The 21,530-nt window shown below is 41.1% G+C and overlaps 4 protein-coding genes across 6 annotated transcripts in view; all 4 read left to right on the top strand.

The window, feature by feature from the left end:
- Nucleotides 1-21,530, top strand: part of LOC306763160 (protocadherin gamma-C5-like) — a gene marked incomplete at its 5' end in the record, with an annotated part of 115,073 nt that overhangs the window by 25,395 nt on the left and 68,148 nt on the right. Inside the window, one exon of one of the 3 annotated variants that reach the window (XM_079249886.1) lies at nucleotides 9,589-11,967. The exons of the other annotated variants lie outside the window; for them this stretch is intronic. Within the exon in view, the coding sequence (XP_079106012.1) occupies nucleotides 9,589-11,967 (2,379 nt within the window). Of the gene's footprint in view, nucleotides 1-9,588; nucleotides 11,968-21,530 lie in introns of those variants that run through there. 3 annotated transcript variants of the gene reach the window in all.
- LOC306763001 (protocadherin beta-16-like) lies at nucleotides 36-8,958 on the top strand (the record flags this gene model as incomplete). The annotated part of the gene is made up of 3 exons (XM_079249670.1): nucleotides 36-341; nucleotides 3,656-3,682; nucleotides 6,829-8,958. The coding sequence occupies 3 exons, from the start codon at nucleotides 36-38 to the stop codon at nucleotides 8,956-8,958; spliced, it is 2,463 nt and encodes an 820-aa protein (XP_079105796.1).
- On the top strand, nucleotides 12,864-15,266 carry LOC306763168 (protocadherin beta-16-like; the record flags this gene model as incomplete). Its single annotated transcript, XM_079249903.1, has 1 exon — nucleotides 12,864-15,266. One exon carries the CDS (start codon nucleotides 12,864-12,866, stop codon nucleotides 15,264-15,266), a length of 2,403 nt encoding a protein of 800 aa, XP_079106029.1.
- Nucleotides 15,939-21,409, top strand: LOC306763000 (uncharacterized protein; the record flags this gene model as incomplete). The annotated part of the gene is made up of 2 exons (XM_079249669.1): nucleotides 15,939-18,370; nucleotides 18,919-21,409. 2 exons carry the CDS (start codon nucleotides 15,939-15,941, stop codon nucleotides 21,407-21,409), a joined length of 4,923 nt encoding a protein of 1,640 aa, XP_079105795.1.

The following is a 21,530-nucleotide window of genomic DNA, read 5'->3' as shown; positions in this document are numbered from 1 at the left end:
GGTATTTTGCCTTTGGTTTTTCTAGTGAAGAGAAAATGTCGGACAAAACAATGAGATGGCAAGTACTGTTGTTTGACTTCATATTTTTCTTCGGCGCGGTTGTCGGTCAGGTCACTTACTCGATTCCAGAGGAAATGTCAAAAGGCTCCATAGTTGGTAACATAGCACAGGAATTGGGGATCAACGTGAAACGACTAAAATCCGGCAAAGCTCGAATATACACGGAAGACAATACAGAGTTCATTGAGCTGAATAAAGACAGAGGCCTCCTGCTTGTCAAAGAGAGAATTGACAGAGAAGCGCTCTGCGGACAGACAACACCTTGTGCTTTACATTTGCAAGTGACGCTGGAGGACCCAATTGAATTTTACTCCGTTACAATCGAGATTAATGATATTAACGATAATGCCCCCATCTTCAAAAAGGATGAGATGAAATTTAGAATTAGTGAATCGGCTGCAATTGGAGCAAAATTTGTGCTAGAGAGGGCTATGGATCTTGATGTTGGTGTGAATGGCTTACAAGGTTATTCGCTAAAACCTACTGACAATTTTAATTTAAAGCTTCACAACGAGCAAGACGGCAGTAAAAAGGTAGAAATGGTTTTGCAAAAGCAACTAGATAGAGAGGCGCAAGAGCACATCTCTTTAACTCTCACTGCTACTGATGGCGGTGAGCCTCAGCTATCAGGAACAATGCGAGTAGAAATCGTTGTCCTAGACGCGAATGACAATGCCCCTGTGTTTACGCAGGAAATTTATAAGGTTACTATCATAGAAACTGCTCAAAAGGGGACCATTCTAAATACTGTAAGTGCTGTAGATGCAGATAAAGGTTCAAATGGAAATGTATTGTATTCCATAACAAATACATTAGATGACGTCCCCGCTGTGTTCCACATTACCGAGGAAAGCGGCGTTGTAACCTTATCTGGAAACTTAGATTACGAAAAAGCACAGCTCTATGAAATTCATGTACAAGCTACCGATGAGGGGGGCTTAACTGATTCGTGTAAAATTATTGTTGAGGTAACTGACACGAACGATAACCACCCTTCTATTAATATAATGTCTAAAACGAATTCATTATCTGAGAACTCAAACCCAGGGACCGTGGTAACCATATTTAACGTTCAAGATCCTGACTCGGGAGAAAATGGGAAGGTCGCTTGTAGAATGGAAGAAAATTATCCGTTTTTAATCAAATCAACGTCAAAAAAATTTTTCAGCTTAGTCACAGACAGTGAACTAGACAGAGAAAGAGCCTCTGAATATAATATAACGATAACTTGCTCGGATGAGGGAGAACCCTCCCTCTCAAGCAGCATCACTCTCAACTTACAGATCTCTGATATAAATGACAACGCGCCTGTCTTTGAAAGGAGCTCATATGAGGCCTACATTTTAGAAAACAACACACCAGGCCTCTCTATATTTACACTGAAAGCTACAGATGCTGACTGGAACCAGAATGCTCGTGTTTCTTACATACTGGAGGACTCCTCTGTTAACGGAGTGCCAGTCTCCTCTTACGTGTCCGTTAGTGCTGATAGTGGAGTCATCCATGCAGTTCGCTCTTTTGACTACGAGCAGATCAAAGATTTCCAGTTCCTTGTCAAAGCGCAGGATGGAGGATCTCCTCCACTCAGCAGCAACGTGACTGTGAAAATACTGATCCAGGACCAGAACGATAATCCTCCACAGGTTCTCTACCCAGTCCAGACTGGTGGCTCTGTGGTGGCTGAAATGGTTCCTCGTTCAGCAGATGTGGGTTATCTGGTCACTAAAGTGGTGGCTGTTGATGTGGACTCTGGACAAAATGCCTGGCTCTCCTATAAACTCCAGAAATCCACAGACAGGGCTCTGTTTGAAGTGGGCTTACAGAATGGAGAAATAAGAACTATCCGCCAAGTGACTGATAAAGATGCTGTCAAACAAAGACTGACTGTCATAGTGGAGGACAACGGACAGCCCTCTCGTTCAGCTACAGTCATAGTTAACGTGGCGGTGGCGGACAGCTTCCCTGAAGTGCTGTCGGAGTTCACTGACTTTACACACGACAAGGAGTACAATGATAACCTGACTTTTTACTTAGTGTTGGCTCTGGCTGTAGTTTCCTTCCTCTTCATCACGTGTTTAGTGGTGATTATATCAGTGAAAATCTACAGATGGAGACAGTCTCGCATCCTGTGTCACTCCAGCCTCCCTGTGATTCCGTATTATCCTCCACGTTACTCAGACACTTTGGGAACAGGAACTCTTCCACACGTGTACAATTATGAGGTGTGCAGGACTACTGACTCCAGAAAGAGTGACTGTAAGTTCGGCACAGCTAGTAGACAGAACGTGCTGATAATGGACCCCAGTTCTACAGGAACAATGCATATGATACAGAATGAGAAGAGCATACTGGATGAGCCAGATTCTCCTATAGAGGTTAGTTTTGTTTTTGTTTTTTTGTTTTTGTGGAATAATAATTCTGATGTCACTTGTGGAGTTTTTAAATTGTTGGTAGCTCACAACTACACCAGCAGTGAGTCGATAAAACGCATTCAGCACCATGGACAGTTACCTACACTGGCTCACTGATTCAACGTTATGCTTATGTGTGGGTTGCTGCTTCCAAGTTTTTTCTCTATCTATCTATCTATCTATCTATCTATCTATCTATCTATCTATCTATCTATCTATCTATCTATCTATCTATCTGTCTATCTATCTATCTATCTATCTATCTATCTATCTATCTATCTATCTATCTATCTATCTATCTATCTATCTATCTATCTATCTATCTGTGGGATCCCGTGCCTGTCTGTCTAGGTAGCTAGCTATCCAGTTACTTGACTACATTCTGTGTTTTCTTTCATTAGTGAAATGATGTGTTATTCCTAAACATTGTTTCACCCACCAAAATTAATTCCTCTCTCATACGCATAAATCACACGAAGTTTTCTTCTCTATGTACCTATCTCCTTTACTCCGACTTCATCCAGCGTTGTGTTTTTTGGACATTTTAACAATTATTTCTTTCAAGTGTAAAAAAAAAAAACCATAACAAACGATATGTTAACTAATATTCAGTTTTTCCTCTGAGCTTTCTGCAGTTCATTACTACGTACTCTTAGGGCCGCTGTTGGCCACTGCGTTGCTGTTCCACGGCAGATTGAAAGCAAACCCTCCTCGCCATAATCATCTAAAACAGAAACGACGGACACGCTGTTAAACGGTCGACATCCTCCTAAAAATAGAGGCGATTTGAAACACATTTTTTTCAGAAAGGATTATGATGGAATGTAACGACTTTCTTCATTTTTAATATGAGGTCATCCTTTAATCGTTTGGGAATTTTCTTTCTTTTGAATCTCCTGAGGAAAATGTCGGTCCGAACAATGAAACGGCAAGTACTGTTGTTTTCATTCGTCCTTTATGTAAGTTCAACGCTTGGACAAGTCAGCTACTCCATCCCGGAAGAAATGCCACGAGGCTCTTTAGTCGGCAATGTTGTTCAAGATTTGGGTTTAGATATAAAACGACTGAAATCTGGCAAAGCTCGAGTTTATACGGGAGACAGTACTGGATTCATCGAGCTAAACAGAGATCGCGGACACCTCCTTATCAAAGACCGAATAGACCGAGAAGTCATATGCCGACAGACAACGCCTTGCGCATTACATTTCCAGATTATTTTGGAAAATCCCATGGAGTTCTACAGTGTCACAGTCGAGATTACAGACATAAATGATAATCCTCCCACCTTCGAAAAAGAGGAAGTGCGTTTTAAAATTAGCGAAAATGCTATTACAGGAGGAAAATTCGTATTAGATAGAGCAATAGATCCAGATGTAGGTAAGAATGGCCTTCAAAAATACGAGCTGGCTCCCGTTGATAATTTTGTGCTTAAACAGGACAATCAAGGAGATGGAAGCGGAAAAACTGAAATGATTTTGCAAAAGTCTCTTGACAGAGAAAAGGAGGAGTTCTTGTCATTAGTGTTAACTGCATTCGACGGAGGAGATCCGCAGATGTCAGGAACTATTAAAATTCTCATAACAGTATTAGATGTCAATGATAATCCCCCTGTATTTACAGAGTCCACTTACAAAGCCAGTGTTTTAGAAAATGCACCAGAAGGAACAATTGTCACCATAGTCAGTGCTTCCGATGCAGATGATGGAATAAATGGAAGAATAAAGTATTCAATAACAAACAGTTTAGATCAAGCCCACGCACTATTTGAGATAAACGAAGACAGTGGAGAAATCAGATTAGTGGGAAATATTGATTTTGAAAATGCACGTCATTACCATATAAATATACGTGCAAGTGACGATGGAGGACTTACAGATTCCAGTAAAGTCATAGTTGAAGTTGTAGATATCAATGATAACAAACCAACCATTGACATTATGTCAAAATCAAATATGATATCTGAGCATTCTAAACTAAACACTGTTATTGCAATGATAAATGTCCAAGATCCAGATTCAAATGAAAATGGTAAAGTCCACTGCGTTATCAACGAAAATACCCCTTTTACGATAAAGTCCACCTCTAATAATTTCTACAAATTAGTGACAGACAGTGAACTAGACAGAGAAAGAGCATCTGAAAATAATATAACAGTAACCTGCTCGGATGAAGGAGTACCCTCCCTCTCCAGCAGCGTTACTCTCACCGTACAAATCTCTGACGTGAATGACAACGCGCCTGTGTTTGAGAGAAGCTTATATCAGGCCTACATTTTAGAAAACAACACACCAGGCCTCTCTATATTTACACTGAAAGCTACAGATGCTGACTGGAACCAGAATGCTCGTGTTTCTTACATACTGGAGGACTCATCTGTTAACGGAGTGCCAGTCTCCTCTTACGTGTCCGTTAGTGCTGATAGTGGAGTCATCCATGCAGTTCGCTCTTTTGACTACGAGCAGATCAAAGATTTCCAGTTCCTTGTCAAAGCGCAGGATGGAGGATCTCCTCCACTTAGCAGCAATGTGACTGTGAAAATACTGATCCAGGACCAGAATGATAATCCTCCTCAGGTTCTCTATCCAGTCCAAACTGGTGGCTCTGTGGTGGCTGAAATGGTTCCTCGTTCAGCAGATGTGGGTTATCTGGTCACTAAAGTGGTGGCTGTTGATGTGGACTCTGGACAAAATGCCTGGCTCTCCTATAAACTCCAGAAATCCACAGACAGGGCGCTGTTTGAAGTGGGCTTACAGAATGGAGAAATAAGAACTATCCGCCAAGTGACTGATAAAGATGCTGTCAAACAAAGACTGACTGTCATCGTGGAGGACAACGGACAGCCCTCTCGTTCAGCTACAGTCATTGTTAACGTGGCGATGGCGGACAGCTTCCCTGAAATGCTGTCGGAGTTCACGGACTTTACACACGACAAGGAGTACAATGATAACCTGACTTTTTACTTAGTGTTGGCTCTGGCTGTAGTTTCCTTCCTCTTCATCACGTGTTTAGTGGTGATTATATCAGTGAAAATCTACAGATGGAGACAGTCTCGCATCATGTATCACTCCAGCCTCCCTGTGATTCCATATTATCCTCCACGTTACTCAGACACTTTGGGAACAGGAACTCTTCCACACGTGTACAATTACGAGGTGTGCAGGACTACTGACTCCAGAAAGAGTGACTGTAAGTTCGGCACAACTAGTAGACAGAACGTGTTGACAATGGATTCCAGTTCTAAAGGAACGATGCAGAGGATACAGAATGAGAAGAGCATCCTGGACGAACCAGACTCTCCTCTAGAGGTTAGACTTTATTGAACGATACTTTTTTTTTTTTTTTTTTCAGTTTTCAAGTTCTTAAATGTCTGTCGTGTGATATGTATTATATAAAAAAAATCATTTTTTTTTTTTAAAGAATATTTTTTCTTTTCATAATTTTGCTTTTATTTTCAGGTTATTGTTTTTTTTTTTTAGATGGCTGAAAATATCTTATTACGAAAAAAGGTTCTCCATAAACCTCCACCCCGAGTGCATTTTATTTGGTTAGGTCTTTCATAAAGCAATCACGTAACGTTCTGAGAATATATTTTATTTATTTTGGGACATTTAAAAATTAAAAATTCTAAAGTCAGACCATGTTCTGATTAGACATTAATCGTTTTCCTTCTCCGTGCTCTACTGAACATCAACAACAAATATTATTATTATTATTATTATTATTATTATTATTATTATTATTATTATTATTATTAATAATAATAATAATAATAATAATAATATTATTATCAACATTTATGTCGGCCCATGCTTTTTGGTGTTTTGAACAGAAAGGGACGCTATTGACCAGTGTGTGGCAGTCTTAGATAGTTCTTGCAAATGTTCCTCCCCTTTATAAATGCGGTCTAGTAGACAATAAAGCCGACACAAACCTCGTAACGTCGTTTAAATGGACATCTGCTCACGGAAATCGGAAGCTTTTATTTTTTGGTATATATGATTTTGACTTGTCTGACATTTTTAACATAATTTGCATGGATTACTATTTGGAACTCTCCTACAACACAATGAGACGGCGAGCCCTGTGGTTCTACTGGATTCTCTGCCTTACTTCTGTGCGCGGACAGGTCAGCTACTCCATTCCTGAAGAGATGGAGAAAGGGTCCTTGGTCTGTAATGTTGCTCAGGATTTAGGATTAGATTTTAAAAGACTTAAATCGGGCAAAGCGCGTCTTCATTTAGGAGACAGTGCCGAATATATCGAGCTGAATAGAGAGAGAGGTGCCCTCCTTATCAAAGAGAGAATAGACAGAGAGACCCTGTGTGGAGACATTACGCCCTGTGCTTTACATTTACAGATGCTTCTGGAAAGTCCAATGGAATTGTTTCGAATAACTATAGAAATTACAGACATTAATGATAATGCTCCCATTTTTGCGTCGAGTGAAAAACGTTTTGAAATCAGCGAGTCAGCGGTTATCGGATCTAAATTTGTTCTGGAAAAAGCAATAGATGCTGATATAGGTGTTAACGGTCTTCAGAGTTATTCACTAACGCCAACAAAAAACTTTGAACTTAAACTGGAAAATGAAGCAGATGGAAGTAAAAAAGTAGAAATGGTCTTACAAAAACCTCTAGATCGAGAGCAGGAGGAACGCATATCACTATTGCTGACTGCCTCAGATGGCGGACAGCCGCGGAAGACAGGTACCATGCAAATAACTGTTATTGTGTTGGATGTGAACGACAATGCACCAGTTTTCACTAAGTCAGTGTACAAAGCAACGTTAACGGAAAACTCCCCGCGGGGGACCAGTGTTATAACTGTTAGTGCCTCCGATAAAGACGGGGGAACTAACGGAGAAATATCATATTCAATATCAAACAGCAAGCGTCGTTTATCCGAATTGTTTCAGATTAATAAAAAGACTGGTGAGGTTATGTTGATTGGAGAAATAGACTATGAAAAGGTCAAGCTGTTACAACTAGATGTCGAGGCTACAGATAATGGAGGGCTTTCTGATTCCAGTAAGATATTAATTGATATATCTGATGTCAATGACAACAGTCCTCAGTTAAAAATACTCTCGAAATCAGACACCATTTCAGAAGACTCTCCTGACAAAACTGTGATCGCAATGTTAAGTGTAAATGACCCAGACTCTGAGAGAAATGGGAAAGTAAAGTGTAACATACATGATGATATTCCTTTTAAAATCCAAAACAGCGTGGACGGGTTTTATAGTTTAGTTACAGAGATAGCTTTAGACAGAGAACAAGAACAGCTATATAATATCACAGTAACCTGCTCTGATGAAGGAGTACCCTCCCTCTCCAGCAGCGTTACTCTCACCTTGCAGATCTCTGACGTAAATGATAACGCGCCTGTCTTTGAGAGGAGCTCATATGAGGCCTACATTGTAGAAAACAACACACCAGGTCTCTCTATATTTACAGTGAAAGCTTCAGATGCTGACTGGAACCAGAATGCTCGTGTTTCTTACATACTGGAGGACTCATCTGTTAACGGAGTGCCAGTCTCCTCTTACGTGTCCGTTAGTGCTGATAGTGGAGTCATCCATGCAGTTCGCTCTTTTGACTACGAGCAGATCAAAGATTTCCAGTTCCTTGTCAAAGCGCAGGATGGAGGCTCTCCTCCACTCAGCAGCAACGTGACTGTGAAAATACTGATCCAGGACCAGAACGATAATCCTCCCCAGGTTCTCTATCCAGTCCAGACTGGTGGCTCTGTGGTGGCTGAAATGGTTCCACGTTCAGCAGATGTGGGTTATCTGGTCACTAAAGTGGTGGCTGTTGATGTGGACTCTGGACAGAATGCCTGGCTCTCCTATAAACTCCAGAAATCCACAGACAGGGCGCTGTTTGAAGTGGGCTTACAGAATGGAGAAATAAGAACTATCCGCCAAGTGACTGATAAAGATGCTGTCAAACAAAGACTGACTGTCATAGTGGAGGACAACGGACAGCCCTCTCGTTCAGCTACAGTCATTGTTAACGTGGCGGTGGCGGACAGCTTCCCTGAAGTGCTGTCGGAGTTCACTGACTTTACACACGACAAGGAGTACAATGATAACCTGACTTTTTACTTAGTGTTGGCTCTGGCTGTAGTTTCCTTCCTCTTCATCACGTGTTTAGTGGTGATTATATCAGTGAAAATCTACAGATGGAGACAGTCTCGCATCCTGTATCACTCCAGCCTCCCTGTGATTCCTTATTATCCTCCACGTTACTCAGACACTTTGGGAACAGGAACTCTTCCACACGTGTACAATTACGAGGTGTGCAGGACTACTGACTCCAGAAAGAGTGACTGTAAGTTCGGCACAACTAGTAGACAGAACGTGCTGATAATGGATCCCAGTTCTACAGGAACGATGCAGCGGATACAGAATGAGAAGAACATCCTGGATGAACCAGACTCTCCTTTAGAGGTTGGTTGTCTGCAATTTAATAATTTATGCCAGTAACACTTTATTGTTACTGGCATGTTTCTAGTCAGATGTCGTTTCAGCACCATGGACAGTTACAACTAGAGCACAGTTTCTCTGTGTGTTTCTTTTATGTGCCCCCTATACATATTCGGCAGCGGTCCTTTCCATCTCCCACATATGTTTTACAGGTCTATAGTTTTGCATTTGTGCCATTTGATTTTAGTAGTTGAATCTTCCTTCTTTTTTTCTTTTTTTTTTTTTTCACTATTTCTGCTGCATGTGAAAAAAATCAAATACTCATATATTTTCTTTAACACAATGTCTAAAATGTAGCTGGCTTACCATGTACTTTTGCAATTTGAACTCGTCGTGCCGCTGTTGCCCAATGTGTGCAATATTGACCTAATGTTTTAACACAACCTTCCAGTCTTCATCGTCACACACTACCGAGAAGCACTCCTGTGTGCAGCGGGTATTCCGAGGGACATATATATTCACGGACGTCGAACAATTTGGGGTTTTCTTGTGAAGTCTTGGATTACAATGTGTTTTAGTTTTGTTTTTGTTTTTGTTTTTGTTTTTTTTATTTTATTCTTAGTCTCTGGAATTTACACTGAAACGGAATAAAACACTATGCCAGGTGTGGCTGCGGCAGCGGTCAGAACAATGAAACGGCAAGTACTAGTGATTTCCATACTCCACCTCAGTTTTGTCATCGCGCAGGTTAGTTTTTCAATTCCAGAGGAGATGCCAAAAGGTTCTTTGGTTGGACACATAGCCCGGGACTTAGGGTTAGAAGCAAAGCGTCTTCAGTCAGGCAAAGCTCGCCTTTACACCGGAGACAGCTCTCAATACATCGAGCTTAACAGAGAAAGAGGAGTCCTGCTTATAAAGGAAAAAATAGACCGCGAATTGCTCTGCAGACAGACGGATCCTTGTGCACTGCATTTTCAAATGACATTAGAGAATCCTCTTGAATTATTCCCCGTCACAGTTGAAATTACAGATATTAACGATAACGCTCCTGTTTTCCAAAAGGAGGAGAGGTTGTTTGAAATAAGCGAGTCGGCAGTCATCGGCTCGAAGTTCATGTTAGAGAAAGCAGTGGACCCCGATATTGGAATCAATGGTCTCCAGAGGTATACTCTTAAGCCCAGTGATAATTTTTTGCTTAAAACGCATGTTCAATCTGATGGAAGCAAAAAGGTAGAAATGATTTTGCAAAAGCCTTTGGACCGAGAGAAACAAGAACAAATATCCTTAGTACTGACAGCGGAGGATGGAGGAGAACCGCAAATGACGGGGACAATGAAGATTTTCGTTACTGTGTTGGATGCAAATGACAATGCACCGGTTTTTAGTAAAACTGTTTACAAGGCGAGCATTACTGAAAATTCACAAATTGGAACTCTAGTGACTAAAGTGTCTGCTTCTGATGCAGACAAAGGCTCAAATGGGGAGGTGGCATACGCCATTGGAAATAGTATGGATACAGTTTCAAAACTATTTCACATAAGTAGCGATGGTGAACTCACAGTAAGTGGACCAATAGACTATGAAAAAGAAAAAACGTACAATCTTGATATAGAAGCTGTTGATCAAGGCGGTCTCTCTGATTCCAGTAAAATAATAATCGATGTAATTGACATAAATGACAATAGTCCTGTCATAAATATGATATCAACGTCAAGCTCAGTACCAGAAAATTCGTCCCTTAAAACAGTTATAGCATTAATGAGTGTTAATGACCCAGATTCCGAAAATAATGGCAAAATTAACTGTGAAATAAGTGAAAATTTACCTTTTGAAATTCAGTCTACATCTAATAAATTCTACAGTTTAGTAACAGACAGTGATTTGGACAGAGAAAGAACATCTGACTATAATATTACAATAATCTGCTCTGATGAAGGAGTACCCTCACTCTCCAGCAGCGTAACTCTCGCCTTACAGATCTCTGACGTGAATGACAATGCGCCTGTTTTTGAGAGGAGCTCATATGAGGCCTACATTGTCGAAAACAACACACCAGGTCTCTCCATATTTACAGTGAAAGCTACAGATGCTGACTGGAACCAGAATGCTCGTGTTTCTTACATACTGGAAGATTCCTCTGTTCATGGAGTGCCAGTCTCCTTGTACGTGTCCGTTAGTGCTGATAGTGGAGTCATCCATGCAGTTCGCTCTTTTGACTACGAGCAGATCAAAGATTTCCAGTTCCTTGTCAAAGTGCAAGATGGAGGATCTCCTCCACTCAGCAGCAATGTGACTGTAAAAATACTGATCCAGGACAAGAACGATAACCCTCCTCAGATTCTCTATCCAGTCCAGACTGGTGGCTCTGTGGTGGCTGAAATGGTTCCACGTTCAGCAGATGTGGGTTATCTGGTCACTAAAGTGGTGGCTGTTGATGTGGACTCTGGACAGAATGCCTGGCTCTCCTATAAACTCCAGAAATCCACAGACAGGGCGCTGTTTGAAGTGGGCTTACAGAATGGAGAAATAAGAACTATCCGCCAAGTGACTGATAAAGATGCTGTCAAACAAAGACTGACTGTCATAGTGGAGGACAACGGACAGCCCTCTCGTTCAGCTACAGTCATTGTTAACGTGGCGGTGGCGGACAGCTTCCCTGAAGTGCTGTCGGAGTTCACTGACTTTACACACGACAAGGAGTACAATGATAACCTGACTTTTTACTTAGTGTTGGCTCTGGCTGTAGTTTCCTTCCTCTTCATCACGTGTTTAGTGGTGAATATATCAGTGAAAATCTACAGATGGAGACAGTCTCGCATCATGTTACACTCCAGCCTCCCTGTGATTCCATATTATCCTCCACGTTACTCAGACACTTTGGGAACAGGAACTCTTCCACATGTGTACAATTACGAGGTCTGCAGGACTACTGACTCCAGAAAGAGTGACTGTAAGTTCGGCACAGCTGGTAGTCAGAACATACTGATAATGGACCCCAGTTCTACAGGAACGATGCAGAGGATACAGAATGAGAAGAGCATCTTGGATGAACCAGATTCCCCTCTAGAGGTTAGATATATTCTGTTCACACATTAACACTTTTATTGTATTAAATGTCTAACTAGTAAAGGCTTGGTCATTTCAGCACATTGGATAGCGAAAGAACATCCTCTTATAGGTTTTTTTTTGTTTGTTTTTGTTTTGTTTTTTTTTTTGTCTTTTTAATCAAATGTTATGCAGGGTTTTTCAGTCCGTGTTTGCAGGTAACTCTGCCCTGCGTGTTTTAGTTTATTCTAATTCCAGCACACCTGACACAGATTAGTCCATTGAAAACTTGCTAATAATCCATTAATTAAATCATGGGGGTTTAAGTACCCTCTTTAGATATACCGGACACTGCTTCCCGAGGACCACGGCTGAAAATCAGTGATTTTCTGTTTTTTTTTTTGTTTTTTTTATTTATCCAACCTATTTAATCATATTATTTCATTGAATTCTGTTATACCTAAGTAACTGTGTTAGTTAAATTAGACTTTATTTGCCTAACAATACAAAAATAGAAAAATATTTTCGGGGTATGTTACTCGTTTTACTGAAAAACACCTGAACAGTTGTTACACAGAATTGAAATGACAATATATATTTATTGTATACAAGGCATTTTTTCAGGATTGCGCTGCCAGTTTCATGATTTGAACTCGGCGCGTCGCTGTTGACCAGCGCCATAGTGTTTTAAATCCTTTATAGAGGAATACATCCCTGTTCCCTACAATGTAGGTGGGATCCTAAGAACCCACAGTCGACTGCAAACAGAACAACGGTGAAGGAATATCCGAAGTCGGAAATGGTTTTCGTGAGCCTTTGTTTCAACTGAGAGCTCTGTGTGTTTAATTTGCTTGGATAACTGTAATTGTAAACGGGGATCAGTGTCTAAGTTTCCTGTGATGGATTTGGGAGAAAGAACAATGAAACGGCAAGTAGCGTTGATTTTCTGCATCCTCTCTCTACACTCGGTGGTCGGTCAGGTCAGTTATTCCATCCCGGAGGAAATGGCAAAAGGATCCTTGGTCGGTAACATAGTTCGGGATTTAGGTTTGGATGTGAAACGATTACAAGTGGGTAAAGCTCGCATCCACACAGGAGACAATACAGAGTACATTCAGCTAAACAAGGAAAAAGGACTTCTCCTCATCAAAGAAAAAATAGACCGCGAAGCTCTCTGTGGTCAGACAACGCCTTGCGCTTTACATTTACAGATTGCTTTAGAAAATCCACTGGAAATATTTCCAGTTACTGTAGAAATAACAGATATTAATGACAATGCTCCTATATTCGACAAACAGGAAAGTGTATTTGAAATAAGCGAGTCTGCGATCATTGGCTCTAAATTCATACTGGAGAAAGCAATAGACCCAGATATAGGATTGAACGGTCTTCAGAGCTACACTCTGAAACCAAATGACAACTTTGTCCTAAAATTACACAGTCAGTCTGATGGCGGTAAAAAAATCGAGATGATTTTACAAAAACCTTTGGATAGAGAAAAACAGGAGTTTACATCTTTATTGTTAACAGCTGTTGATGGCGGAGAGCCGCAGCGGTCTGGGACTATGCAGATTCATATTACAGTTTTAGACGTGAATGATAATGCTCCTGTTTTTACGCAGAACGTTTATAAGGCGACACTCAAAGAAAATTCAGTGAAAGGAACAGTCATTACCAAAGTGAGCGCCTCCGATGCAGACAATGGCTCAAACGGAGAGATAAGCTATGGAATAGTAAATAGCATGAGAGGCATGTCAAAATTATTCCATATTACTGAAGATGGACATCTCATCTTAAATGGGTCCGTCGATCACGAAAAAGCAAAAAAATATGAGGTTCACATATCAGCAACAGATCGCGGAGGTCTCTCTGATTCGAGCAAAGTTATTATTGATGTTGGTGACATTAATGACAACAGCCCAGTTGTAAATATAATTTCTTCCTCAAATTCAATAGGAGAGGAATCACCTTTAAACACAGTTGTGGCTATAATGAGCGTCAACGATCCTGACTCGGACGAAAATGGTAAAGTACAATGTGCAATGAATAAAAATTCCCCATTTTCGATTATTTCTACATCAAGTCACTTTTATAGCATAGTGACAGGTAGTGCTTTGGACAGAGAAAGAGCATCAGAATATAATATAACAGTAACCTGCTCGGATGAAGGAGTACCCTCCCTCTCCAGCAGCGTTACTCTCACTATACAGATATCTGATATGAATGACAACGCGCCTGTCTTTGACAGGAGCTCATATGAGGCCTACATTGTAGAAAACAACACACCAGGTTTCTCTATATTCACAGTGAAAGCTACAGATGCTGACTGGAACCAGAATGCTCGTGTTTCTTACATACTGGAGGACTCATCTGTTAACGGAGTTTCAGTCTCCTCTTACGTGTCCGTTAGTGCTGATAGTGGAGTCATCCATGCAGTTCGCTCTTTTGACTACGAGCAGATCAAAGATTTCCAGTTCCTTGTCAAAGCTCAGGATGGAGGCTCTCCTCCACTCAGCAGCAACGTGACTGTGAAAATACTGATCCAGGACCAGAACGATAATCCTCCTCAGGTTCTGTACCCAGTCCAGACTGGTGGCTCTGTGGTGGCTGAAATGGTTCCTCGTTCAGCAGATGTGGGTTATCTGGTCACTAAAGTGGTGGCTGTTGATGTGGACTCTGGACAGAATGCCTGGCTCTCCTATAAACTCCAGAAATCCACAGACAGGGCGCTGTTTGAAGTGGGCTTACAGAATGGAGAAATAAGAACTATCCGCCAAGTGACTGATAAAGATGCTGTCAAACAAAGACTGACTGTCATCGTGGAGGACAACGGACAGCCCTCTCGTTCAGCTACAGTCATTGTTAACGTGGCGGTGGCGGACAGCTTCCCTGAAGTGCTGTCGGAGTTCACTGACTTTACACACGACAAGGAGTACAATGATAACCTGACTTTTTACTTAGTGTTGGCTCTGGCTGTAGTTTCCTTCCTCTTCATCACGTGTTTAGTGGTGATTATATCAGTGAAAATCTACAGATGGAGACAGTCTCGCATCATGTATCACTCCAACCTTCCTGTGATTCCATATTATCCTCCACGTTACTCAGACACTTTGGGAACAGGAACTCTTCCACACGTGTACAATTATGAGGTGTGCAGGACTACTGACTCCAGAAAGAGTGACTGTAAGTTCGGCACAACTAGTAGACATAACGTGCTGATAATGGATCCCAGTACTACAGGAACGATGCAGAGGATACAGAATGAGAAGAACATCCTGGATGAACCAGACTCTCCTCTAGAGGTTAGAGCGCGACCATTTTGACACAACCACACTTTCATTTGTATTATTCTTTCTCTTTTTTACATGGCTTTGTCACTTCATTTGTTTAGCTTAACATCATGTCATGGTTTTTCAACTAGATCTAAACCGTTTACCAGTATTTTATTTATTTATTTATTTAGTTAGTTAGTTAGTTAGTTAGTAAGTTAGTTAGTTATTTACTTATTTATTTATTTATTTATTGTATACATCACGAAGAATGTTTCTACTGGCAGAATACGAATAATTTTTACATTTAACCATTAGGCTTCAGTAATCTAACTTCTCAAAGTGCCTTTTGAATAAAACAAACATAACCTGTATTGTTTACATTATTTACAAAAAATAATGGCATTTTAGAAAAAAGTGTTTCTACCTTTTACTGTACAATTTCATGGTTTGAACTCTGTGAGTCGCTGTTGACCATTGCCGAAGTGTTTAGAACTATTTATATAGAGAAGCTACATCCCCTGTTCTCTCACAGTGGAGAGCGATCTCTAAGAACACCACATAATCGAATCTGCAAAGAAACACTTAAGGAATATCTGAAGTGGGAATTCATTTTTTGGTCATTTTTTGTCTAAGTGGAGTACTCTGTATTTGGTTTGCTTACTTAGAGATTTTGCAAAGAGGGACAAACACGGTTTTTTTTTCAAGGCTTTTGGAAAAAGAACAATGAAACGGCAAGTAGCGTTGATTTTCTGCATCCTCTCTCTACACTCGGTGGTCGGTCAGGTCAGTTATTCCATCCCGGAGGAAATGGCAAAAGGATCCTTGGTCGGTAACATAGTTCGGGATTTAGGTTTGGATGTGAAACGATTACAAGTGGGTAAAGCTCGCATCCACACAGGAGACAACACAGAGTACATTCAGCTAAACAAGGAAAAGGGACTTCTCCTCATCAAAGAAAAAATAGACCGCGAAGCTCTCTGTGGTCAGACAACGCCTTGCGCTTTACATTTTCAGATCGCTTTAGAAAACCCGATAGAAATATTCTCGGTTACTGTAGAAATCACAGATATTAATGATAATGCTCCTATATTCGAAAAAGAGGAAAGAAGATTTGAAATAAGCGAGTCTGCGATCATTGGCTCTAAATTCATGCTAGAGAAAGCGATAGATCCAGATATAGGATTGAACGGTCTTCAGAGCTACACTCTGAAACCAAATGACAACTTTGTCCTAAAATTACACAGTCAGTCTGATGGCGGTAAAAAAATCGAGATGATTTTACAAAAACCTCTTGATCGAGAGAAGCAGGAGTTTGTATCATTATTGTTAACAGCTCTTGATGGCGGAGAGCCGCAGCGGTCTGGGACTATGCAGATTCATATTACAGTTTTAGACGCCAATGATAATGCTCCTGTTTTTACGCAGAACGTTTATAAGGCGACTCTCAAAGAAAATTCAGTGAAAGGAACAGTCATTACCAAAGTCAGCGCCTCCGATGCAGACAAAGGCTCAAACGGAGAGATAAGCTATGGAATAGGGAATAGCATGAGTGGAATTTCAAAGTTATTTCACATTAGTGAAGACGGACTTCTAATACTAAATGGTCTTGTCGATTATGAAAAGGCCAAAAAATATGAAATTGACGTAGAGGCAGTAGATCGCGGGGGCCTCTCTGATTCTAGTAAAGTTATAATTGACATCAGTGACATCAATGATAACAGTCCTGTCATAAAAATAATTTCTTCCTCAAATTCAGTCGGTGAAAATTCAGCTTCAAACACAGTGATTTCTGTAATGAGTGTTAATGACCCTGATTCTGATGAAAATGGTAAAGTGCAATGTGCAATTAATAAAAATACACCATTTACAATTATTTCGACTTCAACTAGCCTTTATAGCATAGTAAGCGATAGTGTTTTAGACAGAGAAAGAGCATCAGAATATAACATTACAGTAACCTGCTCTGATGAAGGAGTACCCTCCCTCTCCAGCAGCGTTACTCTCACTATACAGATATCTGATGTGAATGACAACGCCCCTGTGTTTGAGAGGAGCTCATATGAGGCCTACATTTTGGAAAACAACACACCAGGTCTCTCTATTTTCACAGTGAAAGCTACAGATGCTGACTGGAACCAGAATGCTCGTGTTTCTTACATACTGGAGGACTCCTCTGTTAACGGAGTGCCAGTCTCCTCTTACGTGTCCGTTAGTGCTGATAGTGGAGTCATCCATGCAGTTCGCTCTTTTGACTACGAGCAGATCAAAGATTTCCAGTTCCTTGTCAAAGCTCAGGATGGAGGATCTCCTCCACTCAGCAGCAACGTGACTGTGAAAATACTGATCCAGGACCAGAACGATAATCCTCCTCAGGTTCTGTACCCAGTCCAGACTGGTGGCTCTGTGGTGGCTGAAATGGTTCCTCGTTCAGCAGATGTGGGTTATCTGGTCACTAAAGTGGTGGCTGTTGATGTGGACTCTGGACAAAATGCCTGGCTCTCCTATAAACTCCAGAAATCCACAGACAGGGCGCTGTTTGAAGTGGGCTTACAGAATGGAGAAATAAGAACTATCCGCCAAGTGACTGATAAAGATGCTGTCAAACAAAGACTGACTGTCATAGTGGAGGACAACGGACAGCCCTCTCGTTCAGCTACAGTCATTGTTAACGTGGCGGTGGCGGACAGCTTCCCTGAAGTGCTGTCGGAGTTCACTGACTTTACACACGACAAGGAGTACAATGATAACCTGACTTTTTACTTAGTGTTGGCTCTGGCTGTAGTTTCCTTCCTCTTCATCACGTGTTTAGTGGTGATTATATCAGTGAAAATCTACAGATGGAGACAGTCTCGCATCCTGTATCACTCCAGCCTCCCTGTGATTCCATATTATCCTCCACGTTACTCAGACACTTTGGGAACAGGAACTCTTCCACACGTGTACAATTATGAGGTGTGCAGGACTACTGACTCCAGAAAGAGTGACTGTAAGTTCGGCACAACTAGTAGACATAACGTGCTGATAATGGATCCCAGTTCTACAGGAACGATGCAGCGGATACAGAATGAGAAGAGCATCCTGGATGAACCAGACTCTCCTTTAGAGGTTAGAGTCATCTTATTATGTAATAGTCACACTAATCTACTGATAAATATGTAAATACTTTACAACCACATCATTTCATAACTTGCAATTGTCTTAAGTTTTATATTTTATCCATTACATCGATTGCATCATTACTTGCTTTTTAAACCCTTTCAGCACCATGGAGAGCAAAACGGGACATTTTAGCTTTACGCATTAAATTTAATAGATTTTGTTTACTACCTTCATTATTGCTTTTTTGATTAATATGAGCTGTTTAGGCAAGCCAAATGTATTGGCAAAACACTTTGTTTATTTGTGTTTTTTTGCAATGAATCTAACTTGTTTCCTCAGTTTGCTCCCCCCGCCTTTTCCAGACACAATTCTTGTAATTTTTATTTCTGAACTCAGCGTGCCGCTGTTGTCTTCCCTGTTTCAAGTTTAGTGTGTTAAAAAGCAACAACCCCTCTTCATGACGATGTATCAGTCTAAAGCTCTGCCTGCTTTGTCTTTGTGTCAGGACATGGTATGAACAGCGATGTCGCACAGTTGTTATAATTGTACTGCAAACTAAGGACTACTTTTCTACATTTAAAACTCGACTGACTTATTCTTTCAGCCGGACTTTAAGGAGGCTTGTGTTTGCTCTTCTCGGCGTTTTCCAAACAATGAATCGGCAAGTACTGTTGTTTTTTTCATGCCTGTGTGTTAGCGCAGTTTTTGGGCAAATCAGCTACTCGGTACCGGAGGAAATGGCGAAGGGTTCGTTTGTTGGCAATGTAGCTCAAGATTTAGGTTTAGACGTGAAGCGATTAACGTTTAGAAATGGTCGCGTTTATTCTGGTGACAGCAGAGAGTACATCGAGCTGAATACCGAGAGAGGAATCCTGCATGTTAAAGAGAGAATAGACAGAGAGGGGCTGTGCGGTGAAACGACACCATGCGCTCTTCATTTTCAGATTGTCTTAGAAAATCCTATGGAATTTTACAGCGTTACAGTTGAAATTACAGATATTAATGACAATGCTCCAACCTTTGAAAAAGACGAAATAAAATTCATAATTAGCGAGTCTGCAGTTGTTGGGGCTAAATTTGATCTTGAAAGAGCTGTAGATTTGGATGTAGGCACGAATACTCTCCAGAGCTACGTGCTGAAACCCAGTGAGAATTTTTCACTGAAGCTGCACAACCAAGCTGACGGTACCAAGAACGTGGAAATGGTTTTACAAAAACCTCTGGACCGAGAGAAAAATGAGTTTATTTCCCTGGTGCTGACAGCCGTGGATGGAGGAGAGCCACAGCAGTCAGGGACAATGCAGATCCTCATTACAGTGTTAGACGTTAATGACAATGCTCCAGTTTTTACAGAGCAGATATACAAAGTCACTGTGGCTGAGAATACCTTTAAAGGCACAGTTGTAACTTCTGTAAGTGCGTCAGATGCTGATCAGGGTTTAAACAGCAAATTAAGATATTCCATAACAAATACTTTGGATGAAGTCAGACAAATGTTTGCGGTGAACGAGGAAAATGGGGAAGTTCGCTTGATTGGTGATTTAGATTATGAAAAGAAAAAACATTTTCAAATCAACATACGTGCAAGGGACAATGGTGGCTTGACTGATTCTTGTAAGGTGGTTGTCGATGTTGTTGACATAAATGACAATCACCCAACCATTAAAATTATGTCTAAATCAACTCTTATATCAGAAAATGTTAACCCCGGTACAGTCGTGACAATGATTAACATCCAAGACCCAGACTCGGGTGAAAACGGAAACGTGAGATGTTTTATAGATGATAATATTCCTTTTGCTCTGAAGCCAACATCAAACAATTTTTATAGCTTAGTAACCGACAGTGATGTAGACAGAGAACATGCATCGGAATATGATATCACAGTGACATGCTCAGATGAAGGAGTACCTTCCCTCTCCAGCAGCGTAACTCTCACCTTAAAAATCTCTGATGTGAATGACAACGCGCCTGTTTTTGAAAAAGGTTCGTATGAGGCCTACATTGTAGAAAACAACACACCGGGTATTTCTATATTCACAGTCAAAGCTGCAGATGCTGACTGGAACCAGAATGCTCATATTTCTTACATACTGGAGGACTCATCTGTGAATGGAGTGCCAGTCTCCTCTTACGTGTCCGTTAGTGCTGATAGTGGAGTCATCCATGCAGTTCGCTCTTTTGACTACGAGCAGATCAAAGATTTCCAGTTCCTTGTCAAAGCTCAGGATGGAGGATCTCCTCCACTCAGCAGCAACGTGACTGTGAAAATACTGATCCAGGACCAGAACGATAATCCTCCTCAGGTTCTGTACCCAGTCCAGACTGGTGGCTCTGTGGTTGCTGAAATGGTTCCTCGTTCAGCAGATGTGGGTTATCTGGTCACTAAAGTGGTGGCTGTTGATGTGGACTCTGGACAGAATGCCTGGCTCTCCTATAAACTCCAGAAATCCACAGACAGGGCGCTGTTTGAAGTGGGCTTACAGAATGGAGAAATAAGAACTATCCGCCAAGTGACTGATAAAGATGCTGTCAAACAAAGACTGACTGTCATAGTGGAGGACAACGGACAGCCCTCTCGTTCAGCTACAGTCATTGTTAACGTGGCGGTGGCGGACAGCTTCCCTGAAGTGCTGTCGGAGTTCACTGACTTTACACACGACAAGGAGTACAATGATAACCTGACTTTTTACTTAGTGTTGGCTCTGGCTGTAGTTTCCTTCCTCTTCATCACGTGTTTAGTGGTGATTATATCAGTGAAAATCTACAGATGGAGACAGTCTCGCATCCTGTATCACTCCAGCCTCCCTGTGATTCCTTATTATCCTCCACGTTACTCGGACACTTTGGGAACAGGAACTCTTCCACACGTGTACAATTACGAGGTGTGCAGGACTACTGACTCCAGAAAGAGTGACTGTAAGTTCGGTACAACTAGTAGACAGAACGTGCTGATAATGGACCCCAGTTCTACAGGAACAATGCAGAGGATACAGAATGAAAAGAGCATCCTGGACGAACCAGACTCTCCTCTTGAGGTTGGTAATTTCACATCGTTCACAGTTTTTATTTCTCATTGCTTTTTTCCTCTTTAAACTTTGTGATATAGATATAAGTTACCATTCTTCGTTATCTGTTATCACCACAAACTAAGACGACCCTTGCTTACTCCCATGGATAGGTTTTTTAAAGGAACAATAGGTGAAAACTGCCTTG

This window comes from Telmatherina bonti, assembly GCF_933228915.1.
Source record: "Telmatherina bonti genome assembly, chromosome: 12".
Lineage (NCBI taxonomy): Eukaryota > Metazoa > Chordata > Actinopteri > Atheriniformes > Telmatherinidae > Telmatherina > Telmatherina bonti.
Note: the sequence above shows the minus strand (reverse complement) of the source record. Positions and strands in the feature narration are given on the sequence as shown.